The sequence below is a fragment of the Manis javanica genome, chromosome 8 (assembly GCF_040802235.1).
Source record: "Manis javanica isolate MJ-LG chromosome 8, MJ_LKY, whole genome shotgun sequence".
NCBI classification, from domain to species: domain Eukaryota; kingdom Metazoa; phylum Chordata; class Mammalia; order Pholidota; family Manidae; genus Manis; species Manis javanica.
The window spans coordinates 2,984,544-3,002,086 of NC_133163.1; the positions used below are offsets into that span (position 1 = coordinate 2,984,544).

Sequence of the window (17,543 nt, forward strand, 5' to 3'; positions counted from 1 at the left end):
CATTTTAAGAAAATACAAGTATCTCCATTCTTTGTCCAGTCTTGCCTAGAGAAGAGACAGGCGGGGCGGGCACCTTCTCATGAACCCGAACAAGAATGTGCAGAGCTGAGGCTCAGCTGAGCTGAACCCCCGGGGCAGGCGAGTCCAGTCAGGGGACAGAGCCAGGGGGAGACTATCCTTGGGCAACATCCAGGAGGCACACATTTGAATCTGTCAGCAGCAACGCATGGCAACACATTCTGCCCTCACAGCAGCTCAGTCGGGTTTGGCCAGTGGTAGTTTAAACATGAGGCGTTTGCAGTGAGAAGCTGCCGAGGACTGTGTACAGGCAGGCTGCTCCGGCGTGTCCCGGCGTCTGCAGCGATGCAAGTCATTCACTGGGTGGGGAAAATGTGACAGTGTGGGAGGTGGAGAGCATAAGCGATGTGAATGCCTCACCTGCGCCCCGCAGGGTCTCAGCCCGAGAGCCGACTAGGGACAGTACCCGCACAGTCATTCACGGGACCACCACACACCTCAGACCTGCCAAACCATTATGTAACTAGCACAGCTGGAGCAATTCATTTTAACTGAGGGGAAGAACCTTTTAAATAAGTAAGAAACACAGTGTCTATTAGAGACAAAAAACCCTCAATCTATGCCAGTAACTTTTAAAAAGGCAGAAACAGAACACAGTCTTCAGAAGCAGGGCAGAAAGATTCATAGGTGAACGTCACTGAATCCAATGAACACTGCGCTCATGGGAAAATCACACATGGTCCATCTAACACGTCACGTCACTGCCAGACAGAGCTCTCCCCTGCCCACTTGTGCCAATGCGTTCATTACTCCACATCTTCAGCTTAAGTATTTATACTTAAAAGCCATTTTATGTCAGATTTAATAAATGTCTTTTGATTTAAATTTTTAGACTCTTTCAAGTAATTCACATTTTAAAATCTTTGGATTTAACACTTGAAATGAGAAAACAAACAGCAATTCCACTGGCTGCTCTAATTCACCTTAGCACCTCCTACTATGAGCAGTCAATAAACATTTGTTGAATACTGAATTAAGTTTTTGTTTTTTTACATAAGCCAGAATGGGAGACCCTATAACGACTTATTCTCTCAGTTCTTAGAGGTTTTCATCTTTTTCTCGTGAGAAGGCCTGGCTGAGCTGAACACCCCGGAACAAACGCCCCCAGGAGGAAGTAGCATGCGGGAAGGTGGCTGCTGAGGAGTCCGAAGACCCAGCAGCTGAGGCCTCTTGAAGAGCAGCCAGGAGGAGCATGAGTATGTTTGGGAAGTGGGCCTACTCAGTGCACCAGGCTGCCGCCGTGTGCAGGCTGAGGAAACCAACAGCACCGCTAGTGACGGGAAATGTCTTTTCTCATTTGCCCCTAGAAAAGACAACAACAGTAAGGCACGTAGCACTGGCAACCCAGATTCGGGGCTGGCAAACTTCTTCTGAAAAGAGCCAGAGAGTAGAGATATTTTGGGTGATATGGTCCACACGGTTTCTGTCTCAACTCTGCCACCACAGTGCAAAAGCAGCTGTGGACAATACGGAGACAGCTGAGCACGGCTGCGGCCCAGTAAGACCTTATTTACAAAAAGACAGGGCTGGGGGAGGGAAGGCGCGGTGTGCAAGTTTGACAATCCCTGTTCTAGGCCAGCATTAAGACAGCCACAATGTGACTTAAAAAAAAAAGCAGTGTGTTTGCTTAGCAATTAAAAAAACAAACAAAATAAACACTTTCATTATAAGCTCAGGGTCTGGGAAGAGAATTTACTTTTTTAACACTCCCTTCATGCTGTTCCTTTTAACCCCAAACCATTAGTTAACTATTAAAAAAGCTGTCTTCCTTAAATAGCTTGAAGTGCAGGCCAGGGGAAGAGGAGCGGCGGGGCACCTTCTTCTCCAGGGAGCTGCTCCACTCCTTCAGTAGGTTGACATGCTGCACCGCGGAGCTGGCCTCGTGGGCCTTGATCTGCTGGTTTGTCCCCTGCGAGAACAAAGATGCAGTGTGTCACGACAACTTCACTCCCTTCGAGTACGGAAAGACTAATGTGACCTCACGGCACCGAGCCCCAAGAGGGAGCCTTAGACAGCTCAAGGTAACGGGGAGGCCACACCTCTGAGGGCCAAGCCATGGCCCTGCTCAACTGCGTGCAGTGCAGACGCGGGTGAGAAGAGAGCGCTGCGATTCATAACAATCTCAAGTTCATGCTTGTCATTCCTCAAGCCCCTAACAACTGCCTTCTTAGCTATGTTTCATACTGTAATACTAGGAATTAAATTTTAGACACATGAATTTGGTTCTTTACACAACAATTTTTTTCATTAACAATGTGAATGGAAAATGTTTAGATACCTGAAGTTATAGCTAGATACTGCATAATCTAGTGAACATGTAACCAAAGATTCTAAATACTAAAATCTTAACTTATTAGTGAATTACACTGTATCAGGAAATGTATAGCTCCTCACTATTCTCAGTATACTTAGAAAGTTACATACAAAACATAAACAATCTACAGAGTACATAAGATGTAGACCATTTCAGAGTCAGTAAGAAGCCCATGAAATAGCACTTCATATATTTAAGGAAATAATTCAGATGAAAATATAATTTGTTTTGATATTGAAAAATTAAGAAACCATGGAAAGCATTTTAATGATCTCCAAAACATATACTCTGTACATAGAATATCCATATATATATGCTGATATAAGTATTTCTCTATATAAACATATATATACACATACACAGAATGAATGATACTACATACGACGTAACAGTGGTGGGGGCTCAGCTTGCTGGAGACAAGGGGACTTATAGCCATTCTTGCTTTCTAAGAAAATACTAAGATGATAATATCTCTATACTGCTTCATAATAATGTATTGTTAATACATAGAATTAAATATAAAATACTTCAATTATAATATTATACATTGCCCTGTGATAGTTTTAAGATTAAGATATACATTTAAATGAAAACTCAGTTCAAATTCACTAGCAATATAAGTCATGTTAAAAAAAATGAACAACAAAAAACCAGAAATAGGTTTCTCACAGCATAAGTGTAGTAGGGATGGCGACACCCTCTCCACACTGTTCTCCTGGGAGTGCGGCATGTATATGAAAGGCACTTTTGGACTCACGTGTGTGACTGTCATGACTGTGTACAGATGCACACACTACTAAAACCATATTCGGTTTGATTTTTATGTGTATTCAAGTAACAGCTAAAATTTCCATAATACTCTAGAAACCCCACCAAGTGTCAGTCTTATCTGTCCCACTTCGCTGGTTTTAGATGTAGTAGCTCTCCTAATGTACCGACATCATTCTCAGCATAGGTGTCCACCTGAAGTCTCAAAACACCACCAGAATGGAAGCAAGCACCCACTTCTGCTGCATGTGGCTTTCATCATCCATGCAGCAGGGTGATTCAGTTCCATGGCAATGACTAAAAGTCCACAACTTGCATGTTAAAATGTTAGTATCATAATTTTCTCTTAAGGTAGAATGTCAGCGACTGGGAAGGACAAATGTTGGATACTGACCTGAAAAATGCAGCCATAGCGCTTAAAACTACAGGTGCTGGGGGCATTGACACACTCTGACAAGTGTGCACTCAACTGTAACGGGAAAGAGACGTGAGTTGTGGCACAAACGTTTGCATGAAAATGTTCAAACATATTAAGGGCACAGATAGCATCTGGGTTGAACTATTACGAATGGTGTTTATCAGCTACAGGTGTGTATATATATCATCTGCTTCCTAGACTTCTATGCAGTAGATATACGGTATTGTCATGTGTATACACATATATACACCAATATACAGAAATACATTTACTATAACATTTCTTAAACTTGCAGTTTCTTTACAACAAATTGTTCAAACTGTGACATGCTGTCTGCAGTGCCAGAATTTAAAAAAGAAAGGAAAAAAACATAAACTGAAATGCACATTCAAAGACTATAAACAAAAATTGCATGAAACACAAAAAATAGAAAGCATTCAGGATGCAACTGGGTCACACACCTCATATACAGTACACAAAATAAGTGTGTTTGCAAAGCAAGCTTACACAGTGTACCGTCACTCTCAACACTCAAGATAATGGAGTTTTTCCTTCTTCTGAAGAGACTTTTTCCCCCTGTATGGCCATGAATTCATGCACTTCTCAAAGAACTCTAAGGTCATTCTAACAACACGAATCTTATTATTGTCACTTCTAATTGACTGAAGAAAATTTGAAGGGATTGTGAGAGGATAACTCATTTAGCATGGAAAAATCCCTTCGTTCAGCCTAAATGTTGGCAAATCATCAAATAAAAACCACTTGTGATGCTCTGCTCCCTCAAGAGAAAATAGAATTGAAATGTCTACATTGTAAAAACATAGTGTTATCATTAGGCTAATACAATTTTAGGGTAGTTTCTTCTTTTATTGAAGAAATTCTCATCAGGGAACTCAAGGGATAGATCTCCATAGAAAACAATCCCACCCTGGCTTAGGAAAGCACGAGCGTTGTTTCTCCATGTGCCGGCGCACAACCAGAGGCTCCTGGGACAGTCATCCTAGCAAGTGCAGTTTCTAGCACTTCTGCTCTATCTCAGGACAGACAATCCTTTCCCTGTAGGTCAGTGTTTGGGATGCAGAGAAAGTGGATCACAGGACTGTTGTGACAGCTGCAGAGGAGGGCCTGTGGGACTGACCCAACCGCTGCCAAAGCCGACCTTTGTGTGAGCTCTCCTGGCCAGGGCAGAGCCGTGACAGTCACATACCCAGCAGCCTAGCCCTCGATGCTCCTCTGAGCCCAGCCAGGAAGCTCTGGCTGTACCTGGACGGAAGCGCCCAAAGGGCACATTATGGATGACTGGCATAGAAATTTGCAGCAGTCTGTGTGCATTAACAACCAGTTTAAAAATTTTAGAACATCCTTTGTGCCATCAGTGAAATACAACCAGCTAATACTTCTAATGTTAAAATCAGGGACATAGTGAGTTTGATGTTATTTTTAGTGCATGTAAATTCAGAGTTGTACTTTTTCCTCAACTGGCCTTAGAATCATTACTTACAGGAGCTTTGGAAGAGAGGCAAGAAAAATCTATAGGTCAATAGCACCTTTCACCAGAAACCCAAGGTAAATGCAGCAGATTTAAACATTTTTAAAAATAAAAATAATAGAGGCAAAATGGAGGCAGCTTTTGTCCCTAATTCAGATAGCTCTGAATGAGTAAAAGTTTAGGCAAGTATATAAAAACCCTGGAAATTATTTCAACAGCACAGATCTTCAAACATCCACTTTAACAGAGGGACTTCCCAGTTGTGGAAATAATCTGCATGCGTTTCCCTACCACTCCTGGAGGAATGCTCAGGGCCCAATGCCCCCTGCCCTCACCCAGCAGAGCCAGCTTCCTAGGAGGACCCACCTTGGATGACAGTGGCTCTTGGGGGCCCTCCTGGCACACCATGTCCCTGGTTCTAGGCCCACACAGGTCTTGTTCAGTTGGGGGCATGAGAGAGTGACCCTCCCTCCCCAGTACCCAGTGATAAAATTCCAGGCTGTAAAAAATGCTGAGGTGAGTAGGCTCCTCCGAAGAGAACACCCAGGACTGAGGGACTGGCTGGGGGCCCAGGGGGCACACCTACCCACAGAGCCCTCAGGAGCCCAGACAGCTCTGGGATAGCAACCACAAACATTAAGAATCCTTGGAATTTTTCCATCTGGATATATATCTTGATCAAACATAGGTTATACAAAATCTACCTGCCCGATAGAAAGTGTGCCCAAGGGCAGTGGGAGAGGCACAGCCTCTGGGGGAGGCTGCCCAGGAGCTTTCCCAGTGTGAAAAGAAATGTGGGAGCTGCCCCCATGCCCACTTGCCCCCCAGCGCCAACCCCGTGCAGTACACATGGCCAAAGTTGTTCTGGGCTTCTCTAAACTTATTTTCTTGAGATAGTTTTACAGTGTAATTCCTTTTATACAGATTTAAAAATAGCCTTTTTTGAAGAACCGAAAAGCATCACCTTTGCTTGCACTGTAAAGTACTCCCCTTTTCTCAGTTCTTATAGTATTTTGATCCCAATTTACCACTTGGTAGCTTTTAACTGCTTCTGAAATTTCTGACTCCAGCATGAGATTTTTCATTGCTTTTCTACCATCCATACCCCTATCATGATCTGTGAAAACCAGAGACTGCAGCCTTAAGGGAGGGTGGAGTCAGCATCACAGGCCCTGCTCACGGCCCTTACCTCACTCCTCAGGAGGGTCTGGACACTGCACTTGTGAGGACAGGACACCACTACACAGGGACATTCGGTGTCTTCATGTTTCTGGAGGAGGGAAAGAAAGTGTCATCAACTTTGAAACATAAAACCAGTCTTCCTTCAGATCCCAGAACCATTCCAAGTCCCCACGAGGCGCTCAAGGAAGCACCCGGCTTACTGTGACGGTTCCCCTGATTCGTGATGCTTGCACTACATCTGCTGCAGGGGTCCTTCTATTCCAAAGTTGGAATGCCAAAGAAAAAGGCATCCCAGAAGATCTACTCAAATCTGCCCAGTGAGGGGAATTCGTGGGAGCACAGTCCACCACGGCAGCTTCTGACAGCTTCCATTTAGCGTCCCCTCCGGCTGCTGCTCCAGACACATGTGCTCAGGCAGGCTTGGCCTTCACAGGCCCAGCCTTTGCTGGTTGGAGGTGGAGGGTTTACCTTTGGCCTCTCAGTCAGGAGTCTGGAAATGTTGCTTCTTGTATACCTGATAATAGCACAGTCTACTGAGTACTTGAATTACGGTCCTGAAATCTTACATGGATTACCTTTAGTGCATTGAGAATGATATATTTTGGTTTGACCCTTTTCTAGATGGCACAAATTTCAACTGCATAGAGCCTGGATGACAGCAGCTATCCAATCCAATGTCATGGGAACCTGCTGGGCACCTGTCCAGGTCACCTGCCCAGAAGCTAAGCAGGGGCAAGGATTCCCCACAGGGACCTCACATCCAAGGGCCCTGGGGAGCACCACCGGACAGGTGACAGAGGGCCACTGGAGAGAGATCAACACAGGCAGAACCAGAGGTGAAACCGGGCTGTGTAACATGGTAAGAGGCCACAAGCTCCCGGATGAGGCTTCACTAAGCAAGAAGAAAACTCAGCAATGTTTTCCTCTGTGGCCCTGGCACACTTCCAATTCCCCAAATCTGGTTTTCTCTCTGGGCCTCCACAGTTTTGCTGCTGTTTAGCTAAATGCTGGAACACTCACTCATTGGAAGCCTCACTTTGAGGGGGCAGACATGCAGGCCCAGTGGCCTCCCCCACGAGCACTCTCCTCTCCCTCGAGGAGGCCTGGGGCTGGGTCCCTCGCTCAGCTCTCCTCATGGGGTGCTAAGCCCCTTGTCCCCATGTGCACACTGTGGGTCTGCAGCACAGGGATGATACCTACAGGGCATGGCTGCTATGCTCCGGGGGCTTGGTTCTCACTGGCCCACAGGCAGTGAGTCCCTGGCTGGTTGGAACTCATTAGAAAGCACTCGGCTCGACAAGCAGATGCCACATGGGGGCACCTGCTCCCTATGCTGCTCAGCCTGCTCGGACCCTGTGGAGTTCCCCAGTGCCACAAAATCACTTACTTTGTCTTTCAGTGGGAAACCATGGACAAATGGCTTCACCTTTCTGCCTCACTTGGAAATGGGGGGAGTGACTGGACCCCCCTCACAGGGGAGCCTGAGGACCGAGTCAGTCATGGGCCTGGAGAGCTAACAGCCAACAACCAAGGATGCCACGTCTCCTCCCTGAACCTGCCCTTGATCCCACCTTCACTCACCAGTCCAGGTGTGCTACCTGGTGCTGTGAACAGCCCCAGGAGACAGCTAAGAATACAGATAGATAATTCCCACCATGGCAGGGAGGGAAGCTCAGTGTTCTGGGAGAGCATAAAGAGGGCTCTGATGCAGGGGAACCCCAAGGAAGAAGTGAGGGGCAGGGGCAGTGTTCTGGGAGGGCGGGGCAGGGGACGGTGGGAGGTGAGGCCGGGAGGCGAGTCCAGTCAGTGCCTATGCATGTGGATCTTTGCAGATCTGTGCAAGGACATCTGAAGGATCCATCTCCAGAAGAAGGCTTTGTTGGGTACCAAAGCGTACAGGCATTTTAGGTGGGGTTTTGGCAGATATTGCCAAATTGCCCTCCAAAAGTCTTACACAAACATGCTCCTATTATGATGAGAATACATGCCCCCATGCCCGTCAATTCTATCAAACCTTTCCATCTCTGACAATGCCAAGAGGTAAAAGGCCATGAGTGTGATTTGCGATTCTTGAGTAACAAGTGGTTAGGCATATTTTTGATATTTGTTAATCATTTATATTTCCTGTGAATTACCTTTTCATGGCCTTTGCCCACTGCAGTGGGTTGAATAGCGATCCCTCAAAATTCATGTCCACCAGAACTTCAGAATATAATCTTATTTGGAAAAAAAGGCTATGTAGGTGTTAATTAGTTAAAATGAGGCCCCTCTGGATTAGGGTGGGCCCTACATTGAATGACAGGCATCCTTGTAAGAGGAGAGGCGAGGACATGCACTGGAAGGCTGCCTTGTGCACGGGAGGCAAAGGCTGGTGTGATGGGGTGGGAACCAGAGCAGGGGGGAGGATGCCCTCTCCAGGGCCTCAGAGTGAGCAGCACCCTGAGGTCACCGCACTGTGGCAGTTCTAGCTGCCAGAACACTGACAGTGACGTTCTGTTGTTCTAAGCCACCAACTTTGTGGTACTTTGTTACAGTAGCCAAAGGAAAACAATACATTTAAACAACTGATGATCCACTGACAGGTAAGAACTCTCTGCATATTGATGAAAGTAGTCCTGTCTACAAAATCAAGTATAACTTTGATACATACACAGAACAGATGTAACATGTGCATGAGTCATGAAGTACAACTGCAGACTGAGTGCCCAGCAGGGACAAGAACAAAACAGGTTAACTTCCGTCCACCTGCCTGCTCCTCTCCTCGTCCCACTTTCCATCAAGGAGTGACCACTAAAACCACAACCTGGACTGGGTGTTTCCGCTTTCTTTGCCTAAAAAAAGTCTCCTTACACATGTATGTGTGCTAGACAAAGGACTGCTTCATTATCATAGCTCTTGAGTTTCATCAAAACAGAATTCCACCCTCAGAGTCTCCTGAGGACCAGGCTCAGGCTGGTTCTCAGGAGACAACACGTGTGGCGCACTCAGTGGCAGAACTGCCAAGCTCACTGCTGCAGGCTGCCCGTCGTGCACCCTCCCTGCCACACACACATGCAGCCCGCATGCCCGCCCCAGCTGATGGCGCTTGGGTTGTTTCCAGGGTTCCGCTGCTCTGGTTTTACTTGACATACTTCCTGGTGTGTGTGTGCGACTGTTTCTCTTACACATTTAGGAGAACTGCTGTTTGAGTACATGTATGTTCATGCAAAATACTGCTAAATTGTGTTCCAAAGCAGCTGGACCTTTACAATATAAGCATTTCCCCATAAAACGAGTTTTCAGAATTTTGACTTTTCACAATTAACAGAACTATTTAAAGAGACCAATATTTAATCATTTCTAGACTAAATGTAAACACAGGGATTTTTTTTCGGATGCTTTATATTATGTAGATTAAAAGAAACCCAACTTGAAAACAGTTGATGTAATGTCAATACCATGGCTTAAATGTAGCAAAGAAATTCGCATATGAACTGCAATGGTTCAGAGTTTTAGTGCTTTATCGATCTTATCGATCTGTATCAGCATCTGGTGTGCGTGGCATGTCACAAATGGTGGGAAATGCAGGCAAGTCAGGCTGCCTGGGGCTTAGGTCCCGCCTAAATTAGATAGGTGCTCTTTCTAAAAATAAATTCACAGCTTGGGAGGATGACACTAAGGGTGTTAGAATTAAAAGAAAAAGACTTGGGAATTAAGTGATGCCACTGATGGGATGCGAGGCCCAGGGCAAGTCCCAGAACCTTCCCTGGGGTGTGACCAGTGAGCATGCAGCTGCCCTGCTAGTGTCAAGGGTTCCAGGAGTCAGGGGAGGGGTGTGCTACCACAACCTCGAAGAGGCTCACCTCTTACCATTATCACAGGCCCTGACAGAAAGTAGCAAATGCCTGAAGATACAGTGGCAACATCGTTAAAACAGTTTAAGCTCAGTTTTTATCACAATGATGTAAGATTTTTAAGGAACATTTACTTGCACAACTCAGGCCCCAAACTTGCTCATTATCACTTTGTGCCTCTCTCCTGCCTGCAGTCAACAAATTTAGGAACCAGATCGAATCAAATGCCACCTCATCACTGAAGCCTTCCTTGACTCTATCAGGCTGAGTTAACTGGCCCCTCCTTGGAGCTGTATTTGTATCACAGTTACAGTACTTCCCAAACTGCAGCATATGTAACTGTGGGGCAGGTGTCTTCCTCACCAGATAGTGAAATGAAGGGGAGAGATGGCAATTTATTCTCTTGTGTGTCCTGAGCAACTAGCACAGGGTCTGGTGCACAAGAGTCACTCAATAAATGTCTCCTGAAACCATAGGCTGTGTTATTTTAACTTTAGTCTCTTCACAGCCTCAACTAGAGTTCTGAGATAATTACTTACATGATGTTTAACTGACAAACACTACAGTTCTTTCCAAATGAAAACTAATTCCTAGATTCTTTTCTGCAAATAAAGGTAAGTGCTATTTGCAAGAATTAATGTGCAACTTTGATAGCAACATACTAATGTGTATGGTTTGGAGTACTGCTCGTTAGGTACAAGCCCCATTCACGTGAATGTCATCACTGAAGGAATTACTCAGTTATGACAAATACTACTGCTATTTTCTAAAGGAGAGGGCACAGTTCTTAAAAGCACTTAATAACTGGAAATAGCTCTGGAATCACAGAGGAAAAAGATTTCACAATGGAGTTATACAAAGTAAGGCAAATATGGAGACTACAAAGTAGAATGTGGAGAGATTCTTAAGATGGCAGAGTGAGTAGGGTGGTGGAAATCTCCTCCCAAAACCATATATATTTTGAAAATACAGCGAATACAACTATTCCTAAAAAAGTGACTGGAAGATATAGTACACGAGCCAGGCTACATCTGCAAGACCCCAACATCTCACAGAAAAGAGTAGGATACAAAGCCATGACCTGGTGGGACCCGAGCACTCCCCCCACCCCAGCTCACCAGCGGGAGGAAGGGAATCAGGGTGGGGAGGGAGTGGAAGCACAGGACTGCTAAATACCCAGCCCTGGTGGTCTGTCCCAGGAGCAGACACACATTGCATGGTGCACTGGATATTGGAGGAGCAGAAGGGCAAAGTCTGAGATTGAGACTGCGAACAGGTTCCCACAGCTGGCTGCCCTGGGACAAAAGAAAAGCAGGAGCTTTAAAAGTCTTAAAGGGACAAGGGTTTAACAGGAGGACAAAATCATCCTGGCACACTCAGCCCAGCAGGCTGTGAACTTAAAGGAACTTCAGGCATCTTAACCCTCTGGGTGGCAATGCAGTTCCAAAGACCCTTGTGGCGATAAGCACCCTGTTGTTCCTTCCTCCCCGTCAGCACTGCAAGAAAACTGGCTGACCCACCATTGCTGTGGAACAGCTGGGGAGCAGCCCCGCCTATAGCAACCATACAGCTTAGCACAGAGGCTTCTTCCTGCACTCAGCTAACTGGTCCAGACCCAGAAGCTGCTCCATCCATGCGGTTGACTGGCACAGACAGCAGAGACAGATGCAGAATCCAGGAGACACAAAGCAGCTTTGTTCTCGCAGTACAACACGCGCCGCTTGCCTACAACCCTCACCAGTGCCCTAGGCCATCCTGAGGGCCGTGCCCCCACGACAGCTCAGGCAATTAACCCAGAGGCTGCAACCTGCACACAGCTGACTGGCACAGACAGTGGAGATGGGCGCAGAGGCTGGGAAGCATGAAGGGGCTTTGCTCTCACAGCAAAACACACGTCACTAGCCTGTGACCCCCTCCAATGCCCTAGGCCATCCTGAGGGCCGCCCCACCCATGGCACCTTAGGGGATTAACCCAGAGGCTGCTCCCTGTGTGTGGTTAACCAGCAGAGACAGCGGAGACAGGCAAGGCAACCAGCAAGCAGGAAGGGACTTTGTTCTCCCAGCTGACACATGTGCCACTTGCTGGTGACCACTCCCTCCACCATGAAAAGGCAGAAGAAAATCCCTCAAACACAAGAGAGAGGGCTTTGGGGGACTGAAACCACCAATCCTCCTGGAAGAGAATTCAAAATAAAATCATAAGCATGCTGATGGAGCTACAGAGAAATATTCAAGAGCTAAGGGATAAATTCAGGAGGGAGATAACAGAAATGAAACAAACAATGGAAGGATTTCAGAGCAGACTGAATGACGTGGAAGAGACTATTAATGGAATAGAAATCAGAGAACATGAATACAGAGAAGCTGAGGCAGAGAGAGATTAAAGGATCTCTAGAAATGAAAGAATATTAAGAGAACTGTGTGACGATATTCAAAACGGAACAATATTCACATTATAGGGGTATCAGAAGAAGAAGAAGAAGAGAGAAAAAGGGATAGAAAGTGTCTGAAGATATAATTGCTGAAAACTTCCCCAAGTTGGGGAAGGAAACAGTCTCTCAGACCATGGAAGTCCACAGATCTCCCAAAACAATGGACCCAAGGAGGACAACATCAAGACATATAATAATTAAAATGGCAAAGATCAAAGACATGGACATAGTATAGTAAAAGCAGCCAGAAAGAGAAAAAAGATCACCTCTGTAAAGGAAAACCCATCAGGCTATCATCAGACTTCTCAGCAGAAACCTTACAGGCAAGAAGGGAATGGCATGAAATATTCAATACAATGAAACAGAAGGGCCTTGAACAAAGAATACTGTATCCAGCAAGATTATCATTTAAATTTGGAGGGATTAAACAATTTCCAGGTAAGCAAAAGTTGAGGGCATTTACCTTCTACAAAGCATCTCTACAATGTATTTTAAAGGTACTGCTCTGGATGGAAGTATGCCTAAGGCTAAACACCTGTCACCACAGAAAAGAAAACCACAGCAAAGAAAGTAGACCAACCAAATACTAACTAAAGGCAAAATAAAATCAGCTATCCACAAAATCAGTCAAGGAAAACACAAAGAGTACAGAATAAAACACTTAACATATAAAGAGTAGAGGAGGAAGAAAAAGAAAGGAGAGAAATAAAGAATCATCAGACTGTGTTTATAATGGCATAATAAGTGAGTTAAGTTAGACGGTTAGATAGTAAAGAAGCAGCCCTTGAACCTTTGGTGACCATGAATCCAATGCCTGCAATGGCAATAAGTACATATCTATCGATAATCACCCTAAATGTAAATGGACTGAATGAACCAATCAAAAGACACAGAGTAATAGAGGATAAAAAGCAAGACCCATCTATATGCTGCCTACAAGAGGCTCACTTCAAACCAAAAGACATGCACAGATTAAAAGTGAAGGGATGGAAAAAGATATTTCATGCAAACAATAGGGAGAAAAAAGCAGGTATTGCAGTACTCATATCAGACAAAATAGACTTCAAAACAAAGAAAGTAACAAGAGACAAAGAAGGACATTACATAATGATAAAGGGGTCAGTCCAAAAAGAGGATATAACTATTATAAATATCTATGTACCCAGCACATGATCACCTACATATGTGAAACAAATACTAACAGAATTAAAGAGGGGAATAGAATGCAATGCATTCATTTTAGGAGACTTCAACACACCATTCACTCCAAAGGACAGATCAACCAGACAGAAAATAAGTAAGGACACAGAGGCACTGAACAACACACTAGAACAGATGGACCTAACAGACATCTACAGAACTCTACACCCAAAAGCAGCAGGATACGCATTCTTGTCAGGTGCACACAGAACATTTTCCAGAATGGACCACATACTAGGCCACAAAAGGAGCCTCCGTAAATTCAAAAAGACTGAAATTGTACCAACCAGCTTCTCAGATCACAAAGGTATAAAACTAGAAATAAATTGTACAAAGAAAACAAAAAGGCTCACAAACACATGGGAGCTTAACAATGTGCTCCTGAAGAATCAATGGATCAATGATCAAATAAAAACAGAGATCAAGCAATATATGGAGACAAATGACAACAACAGCACAAAGCCCCAACTTCTGTGGGATGCAGTGAAGGCACTTCTAAGAGGAAAGTATATAGCAATCCAGGACTACTTAAAGAAGGAAGAATAATCCCAAATGAATAGTCTAAATTCACAATTACTGAAACTGGAAAAAAGAATAAATGAGGCCCAAAGAGAGCAGATAGAGAGACGTAATAAAGATCAGAGAAGAAATAAATAAAATTGAGAAGAATTAAACAATAGGAAAAAAAATCAATGAAACCACGAGCTGGTTCTTTGACAAAATAAAGAAAGTAGATAAATCCCTAGCCAGACTTAATAAGAAAAAAAGAGAATCTACACACATTAACAGAATCAGAAATGAGAAAGGAAAAACCATGACAGACTCCACAGAAATACAAAGAATTATGAGAGAATACTATGAAAATCTATATGCTAACAGACTGGATAACCTAGAAGAAATGGACAACTTTCTAGAAAAATACAACCTTCCAAGACTGACCCAGGAAGAAACAGAAAATCTGAGCATACCAATTACAAGCAATGAAACTGGATCGGTAATAAAAAAACTACTCAAGAACAAAACTCCCAGGCCAGATGGATTCACCGCTGAATTTTATCAGACATTTAGAGAAGACATAATACCCATTCACCTTAAAGTTTTCCAAAAAATAGAAGAGGGAATACTTCCAAACTCATTCTATGAAGCCAGCATCACTCTAATACCAAAACCAGGCAAAGACACCACAAAAAAAGAAAATTACAGACCAATATCTCTGATGAACATAGACGCAAAAATACTCAACAAAATACCAGCAAACCAAATTCAAAAATACATCAAGAGAATCATACACCATGACCAAGTGGGATTCACCACAGGGATGCAGGGATGGTACAACATTCAAAAATCCATCATCATTCACCACATCAACAAAAAGGACAAAAACCACATGATCATATCCATAGATGCTGAAAAAGCATTTGACAAAATTCAACATCCATTCATGATAAAAACTCTCAACAAAATGGGTATGGAGGGCAAGTACCTTAACATAATGAAGGCCATATTTGACAAACCCACAGCCAACATCATACTTAACAGCAAGAAGCTGAAAGTTTTTCCTGTAAGGTTGGAAACACGACAAGAATGCCCACTCTTCCCACTTTTATTCAACATAGTACTGGAGGTCATAGTCATGTCAATCAGACAACACAAAGAAATAAAAGGCATCCAGATTAGTAAGGAAGAAGTCAAAATGTCATTGTTTGCAGATGACATGATATTGTACTTAAAAAATCCTAAGGAATCCACTCCAAAACTACTAGAATTAGTATCTGAATTAATCAAAGTTGCAGGATACAAAATGAATACACAGAAATCTGTTGTATTCCTGTACACAAATGATGAGCTAGCAGAAAGAAAAATCAGGAATACAATTCCATTCACCATTTGATCAAAAAGAATAAAATACCTAGGAATAAACCTAACCAAGGAAGTTAAAGACCTATACCCTGAAAACTATAAGACACTCTTAAGAGAAATTAAAGAGGACACTAACAAATGGAAACTCACCCCATGCTCTTGGGTAGGAAGAATTAATATCGTCAAAATGGCCATCCTGCCTAAAGCAATCTACAGATTCAATGCAATTCCTATCAAATACCAACAACATTCTTCAACAAACTGGAACTAATGGTTCTAGAATTCATATGGAACCACAAAAGACCCTGAATAGCCAAAGCAATCCTGAGAAGGAAGAATAAAGCTGGGGGAATCTCGCTTCCCAACTTCAAGCTCTACTACAAAGCCACAGTAATCAAGACAATTTGGTACTGGCACAAGAACAGAGCCACAGACCAATGGAACAGAATAGAGAGTCCAGATATTAACCAAAGCATATATGGTCCATTAATATACGATAAAGGAGCCATGGACATACAATGGGGAAATGACAGCCTCTTCAACAACTGGTGTTGGCAAAACTGGACAGCTACATGTAAGAGAATGAAACTGGATTACTAACTCCATACACAAAAGTAAACTCAAAATGGGTCAAAGACCTGAATGTAAGTCATGAAACCATAAAACTCTCAGAAGAAAACACAGGCAAAATGCTCCTGAATATAAACATGAACAAGGTCTTCATGAACATATCTCCACGGGCAAGGGAAACAAAAGCAAAAATGAACAAGTGGGACTATATCAAACTAAAAAGTTTCTGGACAGCAAAGGACACCATCAGCAGAACAAAAAGACATCCTACAGTATGGGAGAATATATTCATAAATGACAGATCTGATAAGGGGTTGACATCCAAAATATACAAAGAGCTCATGCACCTCAACAAACAAAAAGCAAACAAGCCAATTAAAAAATGGGCAGAGGATCTGAACAGACACTTCTCCGAAGAATAAATTCAGATGAACAACAGGCACATGAAAAGATGCTCCACATTGCTAACCATCAGAGAAATGCAAATTAAAACCACAATGAGATATCACCTCACACCAGTTAGGATTGCCACCATCCAAAAGACAAACAACAGCAAATGTTGGCGAGGATGTGCAGAAAAGGGAACCCTCCTACACTGCTGGTGGGAATGTAAACTGGTTCAACCATTGTGGAAAGCAGTATGGAGGTTCCTCAAAAAACTCAAAATAGAAACACCATTTGACCCAGGAATTCCACTTCTAGGAATTTACCCTAAGAATACAGGAGCCCAGTTTGAAAAAGACATATGCACCCCTATGTTTATCACAGCACTATTTACAATAGCCAAGAAATGGAAGCAGCCTAAGTGTCCATCAGTAGATGAATGGATAAAGAGGAAGTGGTACCTATTCACAATGGAATATTATTCAGGCATAAGAAGAAAACAAATCCTACCATTTGCAACAACATGGATGGAGCTAGAGGGTATTATGCTCAGTGAAATAAGCCAGGCAGAGAAAGACAAGTACCAAATGATTTCATTCATCTGTGGAGTATAAGAACAAAGAAAAACTGAAGGAACAAAACAGCAGCAGAAGCACAGAACCCAAGAATGGACTAACAGTTACCAAAGGAAAGGGACTGGGGAGGAGGGGTGGGAAGGGAGGGATAAGGGGAAAAAGGGGCATTACGATTAGCAGACATAATGTAGGGGGTGGGGGCATGGGAAAGGCAGTATAGCACAGAGAAGACAAGTAGTGACTCTATAGTGTCTTACTATGCTGATGGACAGTGACTGTAATGGCGTATGTGGGGGGGACTTGATAATGGGGGACATCTAGTAACCACAATGTTGCTCATATAACTGTATATTAATGATACCAAAAAGTAAAAAGAGAGTAGAATGCACCTCACTTCATACAGAAAAAACAAAAACTCTCCCTAAATTCTGGTCAGTAAC

General features: G+C 43.6%; 1 protein-coding gene across 7 annotated transcripts in view; it reads right to left on the reverse strand.

The window, feature by feature from the left end:
• TRAF3 (TNF receptor associated factor 3) overlaps positions 1-17,543 on the reverse strand; it is a 131,509-nt gene that overhangs the window by 12,849 nt on the left and 101,117 nt on the right. For 6 of the 7 annotated variants that reach the window (XM_036991627.2, XM_073241823.1, XM_073241824.1 and 3 more), the window contains 3 exons: positions 6,257-6,337; positions 3,555-3,629; positions 1,895-1,987 (listed from right to left, as the gene is read on the reverse strand). In XM_036991627.2, the coding sequence (XP_036847522.1) occupies positions 1,895-1,987; positions 3,555-3,629; positions 6,257-6,337 (249 nt within the window). The remainder of the gene's footprint in view (positions 1-1,894; positions 1,988-3,554; positions 3,630-6,256; positions 6,338-17,543) is intronic. The other variant, XM_073241826.1, reaches the window with a different exon arrangement.